Source organism: Calliphora vicina, chromosome 1 (assembly GCF_958450345.1).
Source record: "Calliphora vicina chromosome 1, idCalVici1.1, whole genome shotgun sequence".
Lineage (NCBI taxonomy): Eukaryota > Metazoa > Arthropoda > Insecta > Diptera > Calliphoridae > Calliphora > Calliphora vicina.
The window spans coordinates 13,527,561-13,551,934 of record NC_088780.1 but is presented as its reverse complement, the minus strand read 5'-3'; the positions used below and the strand labels follow the sequence as shown (position 1 = coordinate 13,551,934).

General features: G+C 31.7%; 1 protein-coding gene across 10 annotated transcripts in view; it reads left to right on the top strand.

Moving 5' to 3' along the window:
• ClC-a (chloride channel protein 2) overlaps positions 1–23,708 on the top strand; it is a 76,310-nt gene extending 52,602 nt beyond the window's left edge. For 4 of the 10 annotated variants that reach the window (XM_065499064.1, XM_065499065.1, XM_065499063.1 and 1 more), the window contains 10 exons: positions 3,306–3,471; positions 3,547–3,675; positions 7,797–7,930; positions 8,065–8,221; positions 8,290–8,500; positions 8,568–8,669; positions 12,521–12,755; positions 12,823–13,935; positions 18,943–19,176; positions 22,670–23,708. In XM_065499064.1, the coding sequence (XP_065355136.1) occupies positions 3,306–3,471; positions 3,547–3,675; positions 7,797–7,930; positions 8,065–8,221; positions 8,290–8,500; positions 8,568–8,669; positions 12,521–12,755; positions 12,823–13,935; positions 18,943–19,176; positions 22,670–23,092 (2,904 nt within the window). In that variant the 3' untranslated portion in view covers positions 23,093–23,708. Of the gene's footprint in view, positions 1–3,280; positions 3,472–3,546; positions 3,676–7,796; positions 7,931–8,064; positions 8,222–8,289; positions 8,501–8,567; positions 8,670–12,520; positions 12,756–12,822; positions 13,936–18,942; positions 19,177–22,669 lie in introns of all 10 variants that reach the window. The other 6 variants (XM_065499066.1, XM_065499069.1, XM_065499067.1 and 3 more) reach the window with 3 other exon arrangements.
• Positions 23,709–24,374: the final 666 nt, after the last annotated feature.

Sequence of the window (24,374 nt, the reverse complement as noted above, 5' to 3'; positions counted from 1 at the left end):
TAAATACTTAAGGAACAAATTAAATAAAATTTATTATAGCATAAGAAAGCTCTGATATAAATCTAATTTCGTTTTTTATTTAATTTAAAAAATCTCGACTTTCAAAATTTATCGTAAATTTTTAAGTTATTTGTTACCAAAAATAATGAAAATTTTGTTTATTATTTGAAAGCATGGTAAATAATACAATTTCGGTTTTTACTAGATTTCATAAATTCTATTATTTGGAAAAGTTAAAATTTTTTCACATTTATCGTAAATATTTTTAATACTTAAGGCACAAATTAAATTAAATTTCTTATTTCATAGGAAAGCTCTAATTCAAGTCTAATTTCGGTTTTAGTTTAATATAAAAAAATCTCGACTTTCAAAATTTATCGTAAATGTTTAAGTTATTTTTTAGAAAAAATAATGAAAATTTTGTTTATTATTTGAAAGCATGGTAAATAATACAATTTCGGTTTTTACTAGATTTCATAAATTCTATTATTTGGAAAAGTTAAAATTTTTTCACATTTATCGTAAATATTTTAAATACTTAAGGCTCAAATTAAATTAAATTTATTATAACATAGAAAAGCTCTAATTCAAGTCTAATTTCGGTTTTTATTTAATTTAAAAAATCTCGACTTAAAATTTATCGTAAATGTTTAAATTATTTATTAGCAAAAATAATGAAAATTTTGTTTATTATTTGAAAGCATGGTAAATAATAAAATTTCGGTTTTTACTAGATTTCATAAATTCTATTATTTGGAAAAGTTAAAATTTTTTTCACATTTATCGTAAATATTTTAAATACTTAAGGCTCAAATTAAATTAAATTTATTATAACATAGAAAAGCTCTAATTCAAGTCTAATTTCGGTTTTTGTTTAATTTAAAAAATCTTGACTTTCAAAATTTATCGTAAATTTTTAAGTTATTTGTTAGCAAAAATAATGAAAATTTTGTTTATTATTTGAAAGCATGGTAAATAATACAATTTCGGTTTTTACTAGATTTCATAAATTCTATTATTTGGAAAAGTTAAAATTTTTTTCATATTTATCGTAAATATTTTAAATACTTAAGACTCAAATTAAATTAAATCTATTATAGCATAGGAAAGCTCTAATTCAAATCTAATTTCGGTTTTTGTTTAATTTAAAAAATCTCGACTTTAAAAATTTATCGTAAATGTTTAAGTTATTAGTTACCAAAAATAATGAAAATTTTGTTTATTATTTGAAAGCATGGTAAATAATACAATTTCGATTTTTACTGGATTTTATAAATTCTATTATTTGGAAAAGTTAAAATTTTTTTCATATTTATCGTAAATATTTTAAATACTTAAGGCTCAAATTAAATTAAATTTAGTATAGCACAGGAAAGCTCTAATTCAAGGCTAATTTCGGTTTTTGTTTAATTTAAAAAATCTCGAGTTTCAAAATTTATCGTAAATGTTTAAGTTATTTGTTAGCAAAAATAATGAAAATTTTGTTTATTTTTTGAAATCATGGTAAATAATACAATTTCGGTTTTTACTAGATTTCATAAATTTTATTATTTGGAAAACTTTAATTTTTTTTTCACATTTATCGTAAATATTTTAAATACTTAAGGCACAAATTAAATTAAATTTCTTATTTCATAGGAAAGCTCTAATTCAAGTCTAATTTCGGTTTTTGTTTAATTTAAAAAATATCGACTTTCAAAATTTATCGTAAATGTTTAAGTTATTTGTTAGCAAAAATAATGAAAATTTTGTTTATTTTTTGAAATCATGGTAAATAATACAATTTCGGTTTTTACTAGATTTCATAAATTTTATTATTTGGAAAACGTTAATTTTTTTTTCACATTTATCGTAAATATTTTAAATACTTAAGGCACAAATTAAATTAAATTTCTTATTTCATAGGAAAGCTCTGATGTAAATCTAATTTCGGTTTATGTTTAATTTGAAAAATCTCAACTTTAAAAATTTATCGTAAATTTTTATGTTAATTGTAATTCTCATTTTCAATATTTTTGTTTTTTTCACGAGTGCCTGGTAAATAGTACAATTTCGGTTTTCGTTAAATATGATAAAATTTTTTATTTTGAAAAGTTATAAAATTTATTGTAAATATTTTAAGTATTTAAGGCTGATATTTATACAGCTGTTAGTTTTGTTTAATATTAGTTTTAATTCATGTTTTTAAAATCATATTTCTATTTAAAATATTTTAATAATGGCGGTTTAATAGAAATAATGTTGAAATGCAGCGGTTTTTTGCTAAGAAATTCTTGAAAATTTTCTTTCTACATATAAATATCTGTCGATATTTCTACTTATCGAAAAAAAAAATAAGAAAGTATAGTTGGTCAAGCCCCATCATATAATAACTAGCCCATTTTGGCCTTATATAGAACTATTACCAATTATCGACCGATCGCCATGAAATTAGGTCGCGTGATTTCTTTCTATATAAAACGTATTCCTGTTAAATTTTGGGAGCAACTCAAGCAGCTAAAACATTTGCGAGAAAAAGGATTCATCCAAAAGCAGATATATTGGGTACCATACGAATTTAAAGCCTTGAGAGAGACCTTGATAGACGATTTTTCATGTCCGAAATGATGCTTGAACGTTTAAAAGAAACCTAATCATTACTTACATTACCCGAAACGTAACAGATCGTATGTGAAGCCAAATATCCATGGCCCTAAACTAATTCTCTGTAATTGGTGGGAGCAAAATGGTCCTATCTATTATGATCAGCTGAAATCTGACCAGACGATCATTGGGAACCCGTACCGAACGCAACTGATTCGTTTGAATCCCAGAATATGCTGCCATATTTCGAAAAAAAACTAATTTCCCAAATCTTATTGAAATATTTACAAATTTGCGAAAGCCAGACTGACATTCGGATTCACATAATTAAATCTATTCAGAAAGTGATTCTGATACGGTTTACATACATTGTCCGTAAAGATGATTTCCCGTTTGGTTTAAACCCGGTTTAACTTAAAATCTTTTGCAAATACAACAAATTTATAAAATGAATAATTAATTGCTTAAAAATTATTAATAACAGCAACAAATTAACTATAAAACCTTGATTCAAACACTTAAAATAAAAATAAAATTCCATCCAAACACTACAAAATCGCTACATTTCAACACTATGACGTATTTTTACACTGTCACCATTCTATCTATTGCTATCTCTTCTTCTTCTTCTTTATTTTTATTTTATTCTGATTTTTCTGCTAAATGAAATTAAAATTAAAACAAATTGATTATAAAGTAGCAGAACTGGGGAATACTTTCAGGAACTCTTAGGTAAACGCAAATCACGTGCATTTAAAGTAACATCATGGATATGGAAACATACATTTGCCCGGCTGGGCGAAGATTGGGTATTTTTAGCATTATTAGGCATTATAATGGCTCTGTTATCCTATGTCATGGACAAGGGCATTTCGATATGTACCAGCGGTAAGTTCTAAATAACATAACTAAACAAATGTAAAAGGTTTTAACCACCTTTATTTTAATTTATTCAAATTCTAGCTCGTGTTTGGTTATATCGGGATCTAACCTCACAACCTATAGCTCAATATTTTGCCTGGGTTTCGTTGCCCGTGTGTTTGATTTTATTCTCAGCTGGTTTTGTTCACTTAATAGCACCCCAAAGTATAGGTAAGTTTTTAATTTTAATTATTTTTTATAAATTATTTAGTTATTTTTATATTATTTTAAAGCTTTTATTTCTTTATTTTTCAATCATTCAAGTAAAGTAATTATTTTGTTATTTGGTTTATTAGTCAGTTTTTTTTTTAATTTGTGTTTAATATTGTAGTTTTGGTTTCAAAAAAAAAAAAAAATTCTTTCATTTGATTTTAATAAAATTTATAAATTACTAAATTTTTTTACTTACTTACTTTACTTTAATGGTTATTGGTTATTCAATTATTGATATATCTAATATTGTTTTAAAATTGTTTAAATGAAATTCTAAACACTGTTAAATTCACCTCTGTAACACAGAGTTGCCATAAATTAATAATGACAATGAATCAAAAGTGGCCACCTTTCATTAATTGTCAAGCTTTTGTAGGTTATGCAGCTAAATTGGAAAGAAATTTTAATGCTTTTTCAGGATTTTTATTGGTTATTAAAAGAAAAAGTCTTTTGATTGGAAACTTTATATTTTAGTTATACAAAATTTCCATACAAACCTAACCTTAAAAGGGAGAAAGCGTTAGGTTAGGTCTCAGGTACAGTCTCGCTGACTCAATACTTAGTCATCATTCGACGTTTTCGGTTTCTTCAACAAAGTTTCTTAGATTACTCCAGTCTAGGTTATTGCTGAGGATTTTGTCCGGTATCTGATCCCGCCCGAAGTGCGTCGATATAATTCTGGCAAAAACAGGCGCAGAGAAAATGTTCAAAGGTTTCCACATTTATCCATGATCTTAAACCAGACTTAGTCCTTTTGAGCAGGTACCTTGTCCTATCCTAGGTTTGAGTTTCTCTTACCCGAACTATTTTGCATTGTCCAAATTTGTCTCAACGAGTTCCCTTCTACTAATGGCGAGGTCGTTAGCTCCTTCATTGCCCACTATCCCAGAGTGACCCGGCACCCAGATGTTGCGTATCCTAGCACTAGCTGAGTAGTCGATTATTGCCCTTTTCAATGTTATTCTCGATTTGACCTTATGGGTCGTTGATTGTTTTCTGTCTATCAGTAAATATGTTCCCATCTATCGGCCCCATAGTTGCTTTAATCCAATTAATACATTCCGTGATGGTACGGATTTCCGCCTGGAAGTTGGTATTGTGGTCCGGAAGGCGGAGGAATATCTCGATCTATGGGATCTCTCTATATAGGTCTCTAAACCCGTTTTATTCCTTAATTTAGAGCCGTTTGTTTAACAAACTATTCCCGCGGTTATCTGCTAATGGATTTAGCTTGACCACGATTGTCTATCTGGAATAAGTGTCTCACAGTTTCCTATTAAGTTTGTCTCGTTTGTGTATATCCATTCAGGGTATCGAGTATAAACTAATGACTATTAGAGTGATACCTCTTATTTGACATGCATTCCTTTAGGGAGTATATACCGTAGGTGTTCAAGATCCTGGTAGATGTGGTTCTTATCGTCCCACTTATACCCAAGTAGCATGTGCTCTGAACTGCCTGTAGTAACCAAACACTACATTTCCGGTTCATAAAAGTACGGTTGGAATTGGCCTAATCATGCTTCTATAAAGCTAGTGTATCATGTTAGGACTTAGGCCCCATTTTGAGCCTAAGGTTCTCCTACAGTGTGTCCAGCATCGGTGTGCTTATAATCGCTTCCTTCACCATTTGGTCCGTAAGGATGATTTCCTGATTGGTTTCCATTTCTTCTCACAATGGTCACTCCTCGATACACGTTATATCCGGTCAAAAGTTTGCGTCCATATCGAATTTGATGGTCTCCTCAATGATCGCTTCCTTCACCATTTGGTCTGTAAAGATGATTTCCTGTTTAATTTCCCTTTCTTCCCCCGGTTATACCCGGTCGAAAGTGTGCGTCCATCAGGAGTTTTATGGTCTGCTCAATGCTCTCCAATCTTCTGCCCATATCATCATTGACTTGGGTTTTGTATAGGAATTTCTTTATCATTGAAACGTCATTAACGCTGTCAAACTGTTCGTAATAGAGTTTTCGAGAATTTCGTTTAGCCGTTCTTACGATTCTATTGTATTCCTATAATAGTATTCCTGCAATATTCCTACAATAGTCCTCATAGTAAACTGAAAGTTTTTACGACGTACCCGATTCTTGTAGGCTGATCTCCGTTCACGAAGTGGGTAACTAACCTCAAACGATTCAACCAAGGCTCGTTACCTTTGCTATGCTGACATCAATGTCCCTCTTGTTTTGACAGGATATTGTGCCGCGATTCCTTAATTGTTAAATGTTAACAGGTCATTGGTATTGAGAAATTCCAATAGGGTTTGGCCCTGTAGTTAGTATTCATACTAACCCTAGCTACATGGTGAGATAACATAACAACCTACTAAGATTTACTTACCTTTTCGCATTGCTTCCGGGACCAGTTTTGTCAGTTCCCACGTAGGTGGTGGTGTCGGGGAGTCAAAAGGCACATAGATAGACGCAAGATATACATTCCCTTGTTTCAGTACCGTCGCTTCCTATGTTGATAACCTGGGTGAGAAAAGATAGCTTTACAAAGATCCTGAATTCAAGCTAATAAAACGCTTAGACATATAGTCCAAAACAATGTCCCAGTATTTTTGAAATAGACTTATTTTCCGATTTTCTTGAAACGGGACAAGTTTATGTCATAGTTTTTAACGATTGAATCTCTTGATTATCTAGTCATAATGAGTAGTAACAGTTTAAAATTTCACTGATAAATTAGGCCTTAAATATGTTAATAAAGAACAGTTTAAAGTTTTTCAAAATTTTTTCTTTGGAGCTGTCAAATTATACATACGATCTCTTACGATTCGGGTTAGACTATAGCATGGTCCTTCGAACTTTAAACTAATTAAAATGTATTTTTTAACCAATTAACAAAAAAATGTTTAAACAATTTGTTTCCTAATCCTTCAAATATTATTTTTTAACCGCTAGGTTGCCCCTTCGAACCTTTAAATTACTTGAATCGATTTAAAAAGTAACTTTGATAATTTTTGGATAAAACTGTTTGAACATCTATTTGTAACTGAAATAAACTTTCAAACTCCACATTTAAGACGCTAGAATGGTTCTTCGTACCTTAAAATCATTTAATAATTAAAATGTCCTAGTATTCTTTAAACAAATAGGCCCATAATCTTAGTCAAACACTAAAGTCGGTTCTTTTTAAAAACAACTTTAAAATAAAAACCTGATTTTTATTAATTTGCAACCATAGTCAAAATTAAAGTATATTTTAAATTGAACCGACTTTAACTGGGTGCCAGCGCAAATGTAGAAAATGTTTTCATACAATATACAACAAAAAACAGACAAATGGCAACGCTGAATAGCTGAACAGCTGACATACAAAATTAAAAAAAAAAAACAAAAAATATTTTGTTACTAATTTTATTTATAACTGTTCAATAATTGCAAAATCTCTACCAATATCTTGTAACTTAAACATTTTTTACTTCTTGCCGAACATTTTTACTTGGTGAAGAACAGCTGATGCTGTTGTTAAACGAGTTAATAACAGCTTCAGATAGTTTTATATTTAGAGTCGACTTCAACGTCAGAAGTATACTTTAACGTGTCTATTATAGACCTAAAGTCCACTCATAAGTAAAGTCGAGTTTAATTCTCTTAAAGTATTCTTTATTTTTGACTATGATTATGGGCCATTTATTTTAAAGTATAATTGGGTGAAGGGTATATAAGATTTGTCACAGCCGAATATAGCTCTCTTACTTGTTTTAATCTAAAACCATTAATGCCTATTTGGAGAAATATGGCCAATTAGAAGATTTTTTTCTTTTCTGAAAAACCATTAAAGCCTTTTTGACTAATTAGAAGAAATATTAACATAAATTTAAGAAATTAACTTACTAATCCTAAAAATAACAATAATCTAGGAATAATTCAAATAAACAATAGCCTACTTTTAAGGTTATACATATGTTCTGTTTTATATATTTTTAATCCAGCCTAAAAGTATGCAAATAATTTATTATTAGGTCTTTTAAATAAAGCAAAGTGCCTGCAATTGTTTTTTAGTTTTAAAGCATTACGAATTTTATTAAATCTCTGTACATAAATACATACAAATATTTTTATTATTAGGTTCCGGTATACCCGAAATGAAAACAATTTTACGTGGCGTGGCCCTAAAAGAATATTTAACATTTAAAACATTAGTGGCCAAAATTGTTGGTTTAACGGCAACTTTGGGCAGTGGTATGCCATTGGGAAAGGAAGTAAGTATTTAAATTGGTAAAAAAAAACCAACAAACAAACAAAATTCTCAAACTTCTTTCTCATAATTACACAATAGTTTTATTTAAAAATTAATTAATTTAATTAATAATTCATTTGGGCATAAATCTTCTAGGGTCCATTCGTACATATAGCAAGTATAGTAGCACAATTATTAAGTAAGCTAGTAACATCATTCCAAGGTATCTATGAAAATGAATCGCGTAATTCAGAAATGTTGGCAGCCGCCTGTGCGGTGGGTGTGGGCGCCTGTTTTGCAGCTCCTGTAGGGGGTAAGTTTCAATTATTCACATGTTTCTCATAAGAATTAGAAGTTAATTATTTATTTAAATGATTTTAGGTGTCTTATTTAGCATAGAGGTAACTACAACGTATTTTGCGGTGCGCAATTATTGGCGTGGTTTCTTTGCGGCCGTTTGTGGTGCCACCGTTTTTCGTTTATTGGCCGTTTGGTTTCAAAATGCCGATACTGTGAGAGCGGTATTTTTAACCAATTTCACCACCGAATTTCCTTTTGATCCTCAGGAATTATTTGTATTTGCTTTAATGGGGTGAGTTTTGATATTTTGTCTCTTCTTAGTAATTATATTGATTTATTTTTATTTATTTTTATTTTAGTGTTATTTGCGGTTTGGGCGGCGCTGCTTATGTTTGGGTCCATCGCCGTTATGTGTTATTTATGCGTTCAAATAAGAAAATGAATAAATTTCTGCAGAAAAAGTGAGTATTTTTTATACGTTTTAGTTAAATTTTTACTATCAAACTGAGATGGTCCTTCGAACCTTAAAATCATTTAATACAGAACCATTTTAAATATATTACAAATTTCTTGTATAAAATATTTCAAATTCTTTGAATAACAAGTTGTAATAAGCTGTGATTGTTCATCGAACCTTTAAGACTTTTTCAATTCATTTAATAAAGAATTAGGAACTCAGATAGATGATTTTAAAAATTTTTTGTATCAATAGTTTCCTAACCGTTCACATATAATTTGTTAAGCATAATTAAGAACAAAGATTTTAATTTAAAGATTGTTCCCACGACAATTGAATCTACGCTCCGGATAGACCCGTTTTCCAATCTGTTATGAGTTCTGTTTTCATCCAAATCAAACCTTAAAACCTTTTAAATTCATAGCATAATGAACAATATCAAAGATTTTAAAAATTTCGTGTTTCAACTAGTTTGAAAATGTATTTATAACTAAAATTAACTTTTAAACTCCACTTTTTAATAGCTTGAATGGTCCTTCGATTCTTAAAATCATTAAAATTCATTTAGTAAAGAATCTTATTGCAAATATATTGTTTAAACTGTTTGCAAATACATGTATAACCTTAAAAAACCCGCTGGGATGGTCCTTCAAATCTTAACCCTCTAACCGGCAAGGCTGCCTTTAGGCGAGGTATGTTAAATGTATGTAATGCTGCTTTATTTGCTTATTTCTCCCGTTATAACGGTAAATATGTGTAAAGAGACAAACAATTTACTTATTGTGATAAATATGAACGTGCACTTGGCTTTTGTTTATTTTTATTCCAACGTATTTTTTTTTTATTCAAATAATAACCTGGTATATTTTATTACCTCAAAATAAAATTGGCCGGTTAGAGGGTTAAAATCTTTTCATTACTTTTGAAAAAGAAACAATACAAAAATTTCTTGTTTCTTGCATTCTCCACTTGAAACCACTGAGTCAAGAGACATGCCTATGGCCAACAGCATATCGTGAATTGTTTCTGTTGTTTAGGGTGTAGAGGCCTCAACTGGGCTTCCAGAAAGTTTTACATCTTTCATGCTTGTACAGACACAACGAAATAAAACGACTTTTTACCATTGGAATTAATGGTGCAAAGTTTTAGTATTTATCAAGCATAGTCTTGATTTTCAGCAAAAAAATTCCAATTTCTCCTCAAGTCACTAGATAGTCTGCTAACAATGGCTGTCAAACGCAAATTAAATGATGCAGCTTATTTAAATTTTGACAGGAATCAACAGCCAGATTCCTGTTGAAAGGAGCAGTGTTGCCCTTTCAGTTAAGAGGCGGGAAATTAAAAAAAGTCACGGATTTATTGATGCAACCTCGTAGCATCAAACATTACAATAAATTTAAAAAAAAAATTCTACAGAATGATAATAAAAATTGCTTTACAATATTAAAGTGTTTGAGTGGTCCTTCGAACCTCATTGAAATTTTAAGAATTAAACATTAAGCAGTATGGGTGAATTCCAGAATGTATGTATGCAATGCAACCTTAAAAAGTCGAGCGATTCTTAACGCAACCGTGTAAACTTTGATAATGTATCATATCGCAAAATGTATGAAAAAGTAAAAACAGGCAGTATGATAAGTTTTTTTAAATTTTAACTACGCGTTTGCATGCTTTGTCTTGATAAAGATATGACTGCATTGCATACATACATTTTGGAATTCACCCTATTAATAACAATGTTCATTTTGTTAGCTTGAGTTGGTCCTTCGAACCTCAAATTATGGAATCTTTTATCACAGCCAAACTAAATAATAAACAAGAAGCCCATAATGAAATTATTTTGTACAAGCTGTATGGAAACGTTTTTGAAATACAATTTTCATCCGTCCTTCATGGTCCTTCGAACTTTGAGTTGAAAATGTTGCTGTCTTTTAGCCATATGTTTTATGTGAATTCCATATAGAGACTGCAGAAAGAAGTATTTAAAATTAAAAAGTTTGTTTTGGATGCTTTGAAATTTATTTTTGCTTAAAATGTTCTTTTTATACCCTTCACCATGAGTGGCAAGGGTATAATAAGTTTGTCATTCCGTTTGTATTTTCCACATTTTTCATTTGCGACCCCACAAAGTATATATATTCTGAATCGTTATAGATAGCGGAATCGATATAGCCATGTCCGTCTGTGTGTTGAAATCAACTTTCCGAAGCCCCCAAATAACTTACATACACGATTCATACATCAATATCTCCGAAATTCTTCCGGCTCGGACGCTATTTAAAATCGAGAAAATCGGTCCACAAATGGCTGAGATATAAGGAAAAAACTAGGACAACTTCGATTTTCGACCTATTTTTGACCTATATCTGGATTACTAAATCATTAATAAGACAATATGGATATCTAATGATAGATATTTCAAAGACCTGTGCAACGACGTATATAAGACCATAGTAAGTTGGATCTACAATGGGTCAAAATCGGTAAAGAAATTTTTTAACCCGAATTTTTTTTTTTCACCAAAATTTTTTTCACTAAATATAAAAAAAAAATTTAAAAACTAAAAAAATTTTTTTTTTAAAATTAAAAAAAATTATTAAATTTAAAATTAAAAAAAAAATTTTAAAAAACAACTGGAAAAAAAATTTAATTTCGTTTACCTAAAAATATTTAAAATTTTTATTTTAAAGTACAGTGACGGACAATACAATAGAGTCACTACATATGTATGTATGAATTCGATTAAAGCGGTACAACTACAAAATTTGATTTCAAAATTTAAAATTTGTTTGTAAACAATAAATAGAAAAAAATAAAATAAAAAAATAACACATTCTTATGTTAAAAACGATGTCAAATCTAAAAGACTAAATAAAATATGCGACATTCAAATAGAATCAATCAGTTTTAAAATGATTAAAAATAAAAAATCATCGTAAGAATTCGTTGTTTTCTTAATATTTTGTTGCATATCAATTATTTCTAATAACAGCATCAAATCTTTTCGGGATTGAATTTAACAAACTTTCGCATGTAGATCGAGAAATTACATACCATATTTCCTAAACAAAGTTCTTCCTTGTTTTTCAATTTTTCAGGTCCGAGTTTGTCTTTTACTATTTTCCATAGGATTTAAGTCTGGTTATTGAGACGGCCATTCCATAACATGAATTTTGTTATATAAAAACCATTTTTTGGCAAGACCTGATGTGTGCTTTGGGTCATTATCTTGCTGGAAGAGCCATTTTAAGGGCATATTCCATTCTGCATGTGGCTTTATAACATTCTCCAAAATATTTACATACAAGTGCTTATCCATATTTTCTTTAATCCAATAAATTGGACCAACGCAATACCAAGAAAAGCATCCCCATATAATAATATTTCCCTAACCATGTTTAAACGTTTTTGGTTTTTGCCATTTGTTGGACGTCTAACCCATGTCTTATCATCACCACCAATTAAATTAATGGTCGTTTCGTCCGTCCACAACATATTTTGCCACTTCTTTATATTTTCTGGCCCACACCAATCCTTATGATTGCTCCTAGTTTTAAATGAAATATTGATAGTGATTCTATTGTAATGTCCGTCACTGTATATGTTGGTGAAGGTCCTAAAATGGTCCTTCGAACCGCAATATTTTGCATTTGACAGTGCAATGTGTGACATCATTGCCCTGTAATTAATTGCTTTGACAAGTGTTTGATGTAAAGCAGTAAAGTCCAATAGACAATCTTCCTAGGATCTTAATATTTGTTATATTTGCAATATTTTAGTATAAAAACTTTTATAGAATCATTTCAGTGCTTACAAAATTCAAATAATCTAATTCTTTTTGTTTATTTTTTCCAGCCGGTTTTTGTATCCCGGTTTCTTGGCCTTATTGGTATCTACACTATCATTTCCTTTGGGCACTGGACAATTTATTGCCGGTGAATTGGGCACCCATGAACAGGTTACACAATTGTTTAGTAATTTTACTTGGTGCCAGGATTATCTGACAGTGGAGCAGGCAGCTATTGTTACCCATTGGATGACACCCTATACGAATGTTTTTATAAATTTAGCCTGCTATGTTTTGTTCACGGTAAATATAACCTCAAATAAATCTGTATTTCACAACAAGCTAAATATTTCTTTATCTTTTTTTACAGTTTTTGTTTTCCATTGTGGCTTCCACCATACCCGTACCATCGGGTATTTTCATACCCGTGTTCAAAATTGGTGCCGGTTTGGGACGTTTGATAGGCGAAAGTATGCACTTGTGGTTTCCCTCGGGTGTACGCTATGGCGGCCGTCTTTCACCCATTATACCGGGTGGTTATGCTGTGGTAGGTGCGGCCGCCTTCTCAGGTGCTGTTACCCATACCGTATCGGTAGCTGTGATAGTGTTCGAAATGACGGGCCAAATAACTCATGTGGTGCCTGTCATGATAGCGGTTTTAATTGCAAATGCCATTGCTGCTCTCCTGCAACCGTCCATGTACGATAGCATTATTTTAATTAAGAAATTGCCCTACCTGCCCGATTTATTGCCCTCCTCGTCGGGCATGTACAGCATCTATGTGGAAGATTTCATGGTGCGTGAAGTCAAGTATATATGGCAGGGTATTTCCTATCAAAAACTCAAGGAAGTTTTAAAATCCAATAAGACCTTGCGTTCCCTGCCTCTGGTAGACAGTCCCGATAATATGATTCTGTTGGGCTCTGTACAACGCTACGAACTCATCAAAATGATTGAGAAGCACATAGGCCGTGAGAAACGCATGGAAGTGGCACAAAAATGGCAAAAAGAGGCCGAAGAACGAGCCCGCGAAGAAGAGCGCAAAAAGCAAGAAGCCGAGCAAAAAATGAGAAGACCCTCACGCTTTGAGGTCTTGCCGGCCCCTGATATTATCAGTTTGCGTCAAATAGCCAACGATGAAATGTTACCGCCCAAAAAGAAACAAGAATCATTAAATAATACGTTACAGCCTCGTAAATCCATATTGAAAAAGACAAATTCCTTTAATCTTAAAGCCTTTGCACCTGCCTCATTACATAGTCCCAATATAACGCCATATACAACGATAACTGGTACCGAATATCGCATACGCAATGCCTTTGAGGCGATATTTAAGAAATCAACCACCTTGCAAGATGTTCAGCCGGCCGCTGGTGATGCGGGCAGCATATCGGCCGCCACCAGTGCGGGCGATATGACACCGGGTGCTGCCACGGTGCATAGGGCACCCAGTACACCGGGTATTTCGAAAAAAGTTCAATTGGTAAGTGGTTGCATGGTAGTGAAATTTTTGGTTTTAAGTTTTTTTTGGGTTTTGCATGTTTTGTTAATGTTGTTTCTTATTTATTTATAATGTTGTTTTAATTAATTATAAAATTAAGCAAGCACAAAGCTCATCTGAAGGATCAGATATAACAACTGACATTATGGTAATTTTTTCTGAAATAATTTTTAAAATTTCCTATTTAACATTAATTCATAGACATTTTGGGTCATTCCTATCTGGTTCTTAGATGTTTGTGATTTCATTGGTCGATTAGTTTTCTTAATTTTGGTTAATTCGATTTGAGTATTTATGATTACGATTTGTGTCTCTACATACAACGTAATTTTTTCTCTGGAAGTCGAAATAAAATGTGTTTCCTTAAGTTTATATGCAAATAGGGTTATCAGTAATAATTTCGATAATGTTGGTATTGAAATCGAAATCGATTCAACTTTTTGATCCGAGCAGGAGTTTATCAAAATTCCATACAATGGTTCTGCATTGTTTGTCAGAAACTACTTCACCAAATGTCAATCCAATTATTGCAACGGTTGTTTGGCAGGTGTCACCTCAGCAACAGTTCAGGACTAAGTCATAAAGGGGAGTGGATGGGAAATCCATGTTCCCAACAACGCCATCTTCCCCACAACAATCGCACATATGTACAATCCGTTCACACCAGCGATTACAGTACGAATAGTTTATTGCAATTTAACTGTATTGGGAAAGATTTTAGAGACAACTTAACGAATAATTCGAGTCTCTGGACTCGAATTATTCGTTAAGGTATTCCGCACGAAAACGGGAAAAACTGAGTCATAACTCTGCAATGTCTACATTCTTCAAACGCTACCGTCCCGACATCAGAGCCTTATTGGAAGAGAACTTTAACGCTCACCTTCATCTCTGGCACACAAATCATTGGAGGACTAATCAAATTGACGCATCCATATACTGCTCTCTGAATGGCGTAGGCCTCAGAGATTGCCAGATATCATTATAGCGAGTTCTGATCTGATTAACTGCACAACCTTGAATGAAGAGACAAATAGATTGGCCTAACTATTTGTCTCTGGAGACCGAATTCACGGCAACCTAAAGAAATTGGACTGACACGGCTTTAGATAATCTATCGATGGTGTCTTTAATGATCTCCCGATTTACATCAACCAAAAGACTGGCAAGGCGTTAGAGAATTTCCCGTCAATGATTTTCCGTTACCCTACACGAAACAGAGTGGAGGTTCCGCGAAACTATCTGAACTTCGCTGTCTTCATTCAAGCTGGTTGACTGTCCGAGTATCAACCAGTAAAATCGCAAAATCACCAGGCAAGTGAGGAGTTAATATCTTGCAATTGTTTTAAACTTGTCAGTGAAGAGCATAATTATACACAGCGCTCGGAAAATGGGTGGACTGAGCCTTTACTAAAACCCGGAAATCCGAAGTAAGAGATAGTCCGATTTTTCTCCTTTCTTCCCCTACTACAGCTGCCTCGCAACTACTAGTAGGTCCTTAATCACAAGATCTCACATCCAACCCAAGGATCGCATAGCTTAATCACAGCCGGATGGGAGTCATGTAGCTTACAACGATTTTCAAAGAGGATCGTATGGTATAAAGCGGCTGGAAAATGTGTCGATATAGACCTGAGTCAGTACCTACATATATCTTGTGGAATCCATGCGATTGAGGAGCTGCTGGTAGTTGACCAGCTGGTTGTCTGAGGAGAAGAGCTTCGTGTATCTTCGCTAAAGATTTCAGAACGGAAATCGGCCTATCTCTCTCTTACTTACGATTTTCCGGGATTCAGCTACGGCTCACTCCTTGGGTCTGATGTGAGATACGAGTGACAATGGCGCATTTTCATTCAGATGGCGAGAATCTGGCAGCTGAAGATACAGCTGTGGCAGGGGCTTCGAGTGTCTTTGCTATAGGTGGTTGGCATGCTTCTCACTGGCGATTTTCCTGATGACTCGACACATTTTCAAGTCGCCACAATATACCGCACTCCCAAGGAGTGAGCCGTTACTGAAACCCGTCAAATCGTAAATGAGAGATTTCCGTTTTGTCATCTGTAGCAATGATGGAAGCTCTTCTCCTCCATAATCGCATGGATTCCGGAACATATAGATACTCATAGATATAGATACCCGATTTCCGTTTTGTCATCTGTAGCAATGATGAAAGCTCTTCTCCTCCATAATCGCATGGATTCCGGAACATATAGATACTCACTCAGGTCTCGCAAGGTTTGAACGAGCCGAGGTCTTGTGAACGAACTACCCTAGAGGCATTTGACCTGTCGAAGGCCTTCGATACCGCCAGCCACGATCTTCCATTACAACCTCTACTCCACAATGCCCAACTATACCATAGATGCATAGTGATCGGCAGTCAGATAGTGGAGAGTAGAGAAATATGCTCAAAACCCCATAGAGTTTAATAAGGAGTGCCTCAGGGGAGGGTCCTGTCATCCGCTCCTGTTTAACATCTCAAGGCGTGGTGATGATACTTATATGCGGACAGGCTAAAACACTGATGAGTTATCTCAACGAAATCTACAATTCCTTCACCGCACGAAAAATGAAATTTTCACTACCAAAGTCATAGGCAACAATATTCAACGCTTGGTCGAAGGATGAGCAATTCAACTAAGGCATCGTAGTCGATGGCGTATAGATGCCGACAGTAAACCACCAGAATATTTTAGATGTCACTTTTGATGGACTTTTTACCTCCTCACTCGCCACTGCTAACATGTACAAATTGCGATAGCCGGCAGTACTTGGCGTATGGATAAAGAAACCTTGCTAACTGCTTACAAAACTATCGATCGTTCAGTGATCAACTATGATTGTCCCTGGTCACCTTAGTTTAGTGCTACCCAGTGGAGATATATTCAAAGCTGTCTGTCTAAATGCTGCCTTAAAATAACCTCCGAACATCATCTTCTGGAGGAAACAAAGGTTATAATAGCGATTAGAGAACACAACGCAACAGTTCCTTCTGGGATGTGTCATCGGAGGAGTCATCTAAACTTCGATATCATACAGTTGGTGGAGACCAACGTGGCATTTTAGACCTGATCCAGGAGGAGAACATCCATTTGAAATTATCAAAGCTGTCTAAATGCTGCCTTAAAATAACATCCAAACATCATCTCCTGGGGGAAACAAAGGTTATAGCAATTAGAGACCACAACCCAACAGTTCCTTCTCGGATGTGTCATCGGAGGAGTCATCTAAACTTTGATATCATACAGTTTGGTGGAGACCAACGAGGCATGTTAGACAGGATCCAGGAGGAGAGCATCCATTTGATCGCAGCACGGAATTGACTTGAACCCAATCAGTTCTACTTGGAGGTGCTATTAGCAGACGACGAGGAGATTCTGCCGATTAAAACAAAAGTCGTTCTGGCTTAACTGAGGTCAGGCTTTATTCTTTTGAATTAGGTACCAAGAGTTTAGTACCAAAGTAGTCGCTATAAACATATTTTGTATCAAAATATTTTCTTCAACAAATCTCCAGAAATATTTGCTATAAAACATGTTTCAAAAAATCAATTTTAAGAGATCTAATTTGGAAAGGTTTAATACTATTTAAATTTTCTATTATGGACTTCATTTTTTAACTAAGAATTAGTACGCTAAAATGCGATATTGCGGCGCTTTCAAAATGTTCAATGGATGTTTTCTATCTAGAAGATCGTTGTCACTTTCACATCATCCACATTCCCCTACGTTGCTCTCACCCAATATTTTTTGTTTCTTTCACTACTTTATCGAAAAATTTTAATTGCAAAATCAAATATTTGCAAGCAAGTACCAGCCGGTACACAACCAAAACAAGAGAAACTACACTTGAATCATTTAACCACCACCAAATCCTTCACATCCAAATGGAGAAGAGTTCACGATCAAAACAAAAGCAATGCCAAAACTAAAAAGCTCAATACCACCGAAGAGGTCACCGAAACAGCACCCGAAATCCAACCCTTAAAGTCTATACTAAAGAATTCAAAAATCAGCAAAGATGCCTACTATCACAATCTAACGGAGGCAGAATTCGATGCCAAAGTGATGGAGAACACCAAAGAAAATAAGATCAATAAGCCATCGATTAAAACTATACTCAAGAAACATGATAATTTGAAAACTATTTTAAAACAAGCTCAACAAAAGGAGGAAACCAATACAGAAGGGCAAATGCCAAATCATAAGGAAGCCAAGGATGTTGGCAATGAAAAGGTAGATTCAAAAAATGAGCAAGAAAATAAAAGTGAGAATAAAGACAAGAATGGTTTGGAAAAAACTGAAGAAGAGGTAAATTTTTTATTTAAAAACAAAGCAATGATAGGTTGTTTTTAATTGGTTTATATTTAAATGCATGCTGCAGACTGCAAAGGATAAAAGTTTGGGCGGAAGCCAAGATTTAAAAACTGCTGAAGATGAGGCTGCGGTAGGTTGCTTAAGAATGCTGGAATTGTTGTTTGCTATTAAATGTTTTCTTAATAATTTAATGGGTTTTTGATATTCCAAGTACAGCAAACATTTTAATGTATATTTTGTGTTCTTTCTCTTTCTTTTCTCTCTCTCTCTTTTTTATCATCATTTCATTTAAAAAACTGTATGTATATAAAACTAAATAAACAGTCATATAAAGGCAGTATTAAAAGAGTTAGATTGGTATGTGGGTTATATGTAAAAATAAATTAATAATTATTATTATTTAAAGGTTATAATTATGACAGTTTGTCCAAACCTTAAAATACATTTAGTGCTGGTTTACACACGTCAAGTTTACTTGAGCAAGTCTTGAATTTATAGAAGAGAGGGGAAGAAAAAGATGTTTCCCTTTCGTCTCTCTCTTTTATCAACTCAAGACTTGCTCATGTTATCTTGACGTGTATGAATATTAATATTGAAACTGTTGTAATTATAACTTTAATCCCTTTATTTGATTGAATGGAAATTAATTTTGTTTTCTTTAATTTTTTTTTAGCCTAGAGAACGTGTCATCGATATGTCTCCCGAAGATCAAAAGAAATGGGAAATGGAAGAAATGCAAAAAGCCATTGATTTGGAAAAATCGAATGTCCATATAGATCCATCGCCATTTCAATTGGTCGAACGCACCTCCATACTCAAAGTCCATTCCCTATTCTCGATGGTCGGCATCAATCATGCGTATGTCACGAAAATTGGCCGTTTGGTGGGTGTTGTTGGTCTCAAAGAGGTAAGAATTTTCTAAAAAAAAACATTTTAAATTTAAAAAACTTAGAACTTAAATAATTTCAAATTACTTTGTAGATATTTGTAAAAGATTTTGAGCTGAATTAATAAGGCACAATTGTTTAGAAGAAAATGCGCTTCTATTTGTTTCACTTCAAAATGTGTGCCACGTCCACTTTTCTAACTTATATTAGTGTTTAAAGTGTAATAATGTAAATCTAGCAAGGTGGGCGTGGCACTGGGAGGAGAATTACTTAAAATTAAAAAGCTGACTTCCATATCTATTTTATAAACAACACGTTTTAATGTCTTTAATAGTTCAGGAGTTATATCCCGAAATAAAAATAAATTTATTATCTCTTTTAGCCCACTTTTATTTTTTGACTAAAATTATGTTTAATCAAAATCCAATATCTCTATTGTTGTAAAAGATTTCGAGCTAAAACTTTCCACAATTGTTAAGAAGTTAATGGGCTTTATGTTGTTTGATTCCAAATTTGTGACACGCCCACTTTTCGAGCAGATATTAGGGCTAAAAGTTTGAATATGTAAATCTGGAAATAAGGGCGTGGCACTAGAAGGAAATATCAGTTAACATCAAATAGCTGAGTTACTGCCCTATCATATGAAGAAAATTATGTTTTAATATCCTTAGTAGTTTACGAGAATGAAATCATTATTTTTTTTCGCCCATTTTTATTTTAACTAATATGTTTAATCAAAATAGAATATCTCCATTGTTGTAAAAGATTTCGAGCTAAAACTTGCCACAATTGTTAAAAAGGTAATGGGCTTTAAGTTGTTTGATGCAAAATTTGTGCCACGCCCACTTTACGAGCAGAGATTAGGGCTAAAAGTTTAAATATGTAAATCAGGAAATATGGGCGTGGCACTAAAAGGAAAATACAATTAACATCACATAGCTGACTTTATGCCCTATCATATAAAGAAAATTCTGTTGTAATATCTTCAGTAGTTTACGAGTTGTGATTTTATAAATAAAATCATTATCACTAACCGCCCACTTTTATTTTAACTAAAATTAAGTTTAATCAAAATCAAATATCTCCATTGTTGTAAAAGATTTCTAGCTAAACCTTTGCCACAATTGTTAAGAAGGTAAAGTTGTTCGATTCAAAATTTGTGCCACGCCCACTTTACGAGCAGTAATTAGGGCTAAAAGGTTGAATATGTAAATCTGGAAATATGGGCGTGGCACTAGAAAGAAAAATCAGTTAACATCAAATAGCTGAGTTACTGTCCTATCATATAAAGTAAATTCTGTTTTAATATCCTTAGTAGTTTACGAGAATGAAATCATTATTAGTTACCGCCCACTTTTATGTTAACTAAAAATATGTTTAATCAAAATAGAATATCTCCATTGTTGTAAAAGATTTCGAGCTGAAACTTGTTACAATTGTTAAGAACGTAATGGGCTTTAAATTGCTTGACTTAAAATTTGTATCACGCCCACTTTTCTAGCAGATATTAGGGCTAAAAGGTTGAATATGTAAATCTGTAAATATGGGCGTGGCACTAGAAGGTAAAATTCTTTAACATCAAACACCTGACTTTCTGCCCTTTCATATAAAGAAAATTATGTTTTAATACCTTCAGTAGTTTACGAGTTGTGGTCTTATAAAGCAAATGATTATTAGTTTCCGCCCACTTTTATTTTAACCAACAATATGTTTAATCAAAATTAAACAAAATTTATCAAAATTAAACAAATATTTCAAGTTTTATAATACCTGACATTCAATTCTATCTTATAAAGCAGAATTCATTTAAATATCTTAACTAATTTGGTAGTTATCAATTTTCCAACAAAATTTTTAGCAAAAATCCAACTAAATGTAATTATTGTACTTTTTTCATATTTGTGAAATATTTCTATTGTTTCAAAATTTAATAAGCTGAAATTTAGCACACTTATAAACAAATACTTGAGCTTTAATACCATTAACTTAGAATTTGTGCCACGCCCACTTTTCCAATGTATTTTAGGGTTAAAATCATAAATATATAGAATTAATAAAGTGGGTGTGGCTCTAAGACAAAAAATCACACAAAATCATATAGCTTACTTTCTTTCTATTCTATCATATAAATTTCGTTTTATTATCTTCGATAGTTTAATAGTTATAGACTGTTAAATTACCGCATTATTACTTAACGCCCACTTTTATTTTAACAAAAACTTATTTTGTTTAAACTCAAATAAATCCTTTGATTGAAAAGCTACAACACTCAAATTTGTCATAAATATTGAAAAAGGCATAGGCATTCATTTTCAAGCAATTTAATTTAATAATAATGAACCGTATTAGAAATATTTAAGTTTAAATTATAAATATACAAAATACTTAAAAATGGGCGTGGCCTATCAGCTAAAAACTTCTCATTTTCAAAAAGCTGAGATGCTATTTTATCACTAATTGGGAATTTTATAAGAATATCTTATTTAATTTTATAGCTGCAGCATTTCAAAGTAAATTTGTTAGCAAAAATCCATGATTTAGAAAATTTTAAAAATATGGATTTTTCTCTTTTTAAATTGTATGAAATATATTTATAGTTTTAAACAATATTGAGCTGATATTTAGTCTAATTATAAACAAAAATATGAGCTTTAAATCTCTAAATTTAGAATTGTTGCCACGCCCACTTTTCCTGTTTATATTAAAGTTAAAATTTTAAATATATAACATTAGAAAAGTGGGCGTGGCAAAAAATCACAAAGCTGTCTTTCATCATTATTATATAAAGAAAATTTGCTTTTAATAACTTGTTTAGTTTATGAGTTCTAAATAAACTAGTGTAGGTTATTTTGAATAAAATTGAAGTTGAATATTTCTTACTAACCCCCATTAACACGAAGCCTGGTTATGCCTTAACTCGGTTAAAATTATTTTTGTATGAAAACTGTCAGTATAACTATTAGTTAACACATAGCCAGCCTTCGTGTTACTGGGGGTTACAAGAATTTCAGTGAATTATTTTTTATAGAAATAATAGCTGACTTTGTTTTCTATTAGAATTACAAATTTCAGTCAATTATCTTTAAAACTGAGTGAGATATTTTATTGTAATCCCTAAAGTTTGTATAAATTTTAAGTAAACAATAATAGTGGGCGTTATATATAGCCTTTAAAAGGCTATATATTGGAAACTATAAGAGATATTATCTGGAAATATTTAGTATTTTGTAGGGATTAAAGTAAGCTTTTCTCTATGAATAAATTTGCCACGCCCACTTTGATAAATTTTCTGATATGTATTTGACACCTTAATTAAGAGTTAAAAAGTGGGCGTGGCTTAAATTTACAATCCTTTTTAACAAGGAAAACTTTCTTTAAACAAATGTTCATGATCTTAATTTTTAAAACAAGAAATGAAAGGGAATTTAAATCAAAAGTTTAGATTTTAAAGAATTTTAGATTTTTTGTAAAATATTTTTTTTAATTTCCTTTCATTCCTCTCTTCTTTTCCAGTTGCGCAAAGCCATCGAAGACATTAACAGCAACAGTTTCGTGGTACAAAATCAATTAAAAGAGAGTGATCCCAACGATGTGGAAAAATCGGCAGCTGAAAGACCTCTACTGCTGCCACAAGATTGCAGCGATAAACAGGTCAATATGACTGTGACCTCTATGGATTCAGCTCTTTCAAATTCAGATAATTGTTCTGACATCGAAATGGAAAATATGCAACATAAAATCCATCCAACACCGCCACCCACCAGACGAAATCATTCACCCTCACCACCCTCCCATCGAAATCATTCGCCATCCCCACCACCCAGAAAACGCTCCTTATCACCTCCACCACCAGCATCATCATCATCTGTATCTGTTAACATAGATGGTAATTTAAGTCCAAAGTCTTCACCCTCTAGAGATTCTTCGCAGGACTAGAGTTAAACCAAGTCAAGTCAATAAGAATCAATTAAGAGAATTAATTCTTTCTATACGTAATAGCTAAAATGTTTACACATACATAACGTTTAATACATAATTCTAATTATAGAAAAAGAAAAAAGCAACTTTTTGTAATTTATCATTTTGTGTATAAACAAAGTAATTATTTTTATGAATTACTAAAACTAAGTTTGTAATTTATTTATAAAATATAAAATGATAAAAAGTTTCAACTGTTTTTATTAGTATTGTAAGTAAGTCTTCTCAATTTAAATTAAAGTTTATAGAATCAAATTGTCGCAAATTGTTTATTATTATTATTTTTTTAGTTTTATTATTTAATGTATTTATGTCAAATGTATATTAAGCAGACATTTTTAATTCATTAAACCAAAATCTACAATTTAAAACCAACTTAATTATTAAGTTATGTATAGTTAAACATAAATAAATGATAAACAAAAATACCTATAAATTTATAAATTGTATTAAGTTAGTTAATATTTTAATTGTTAAAACCAAATAGAAAAAAAAAGAATTTGTAAAATTATATTGTAAACTATAAATTAAAAATAAACAAAAAGATTATTGAAAACAAGAAATCTAAAAGAAATATGTTTAATTTTTCAAAAAATTCAATCACTTAAAGCAATTTAAATACAAATATCTTTGGTAATTTAAGAGTTATAAAGATTCAAATTAATTTATTAGTAAAAAACCACCTTCTACACAATTTTGTTCTCCTGCTAAATCAAGAAATTTGTAAAAATTCAAAAATTAAAATTTTTAGATTTTTTTGGTTTTTGTGGCATATTTTCCCAGTACTAAAAGATATTAAACTGAAAATTATTACACTTATAACCAAGAAAATTAGCTTTAAATCTCTTTACACAAAATTTTTGCCACGCCCACTTTTCTATTAAATATTAGGGTTAAAACTATAAAAATGTAAATCTATCAAAGTGGGCGTGGCACTGGGAGGTAAAAATATACAAAATCTAAAAGCTGACTTCTATGTCTATTATATAAAGAAAATTTTGTTTTAATATTTTAAGTAGTTCTCTAGTTATAGCCTGTTTAATAAAATCATTATTAGTTACCGCCCACTTTTATTTTGACTAAAAACCGGTTTAATCAAAATCGAATATATCCCTCATTTGAAAAGCTATAAAACTGAAATTTGTCTAAAATATAAAAAAAGGATACGCGCTTTCATTTCCAAGCTAAATATTTCTTTAATAATCTTTAATTATAAAAAATATTAAGGTTTAAAGCATAA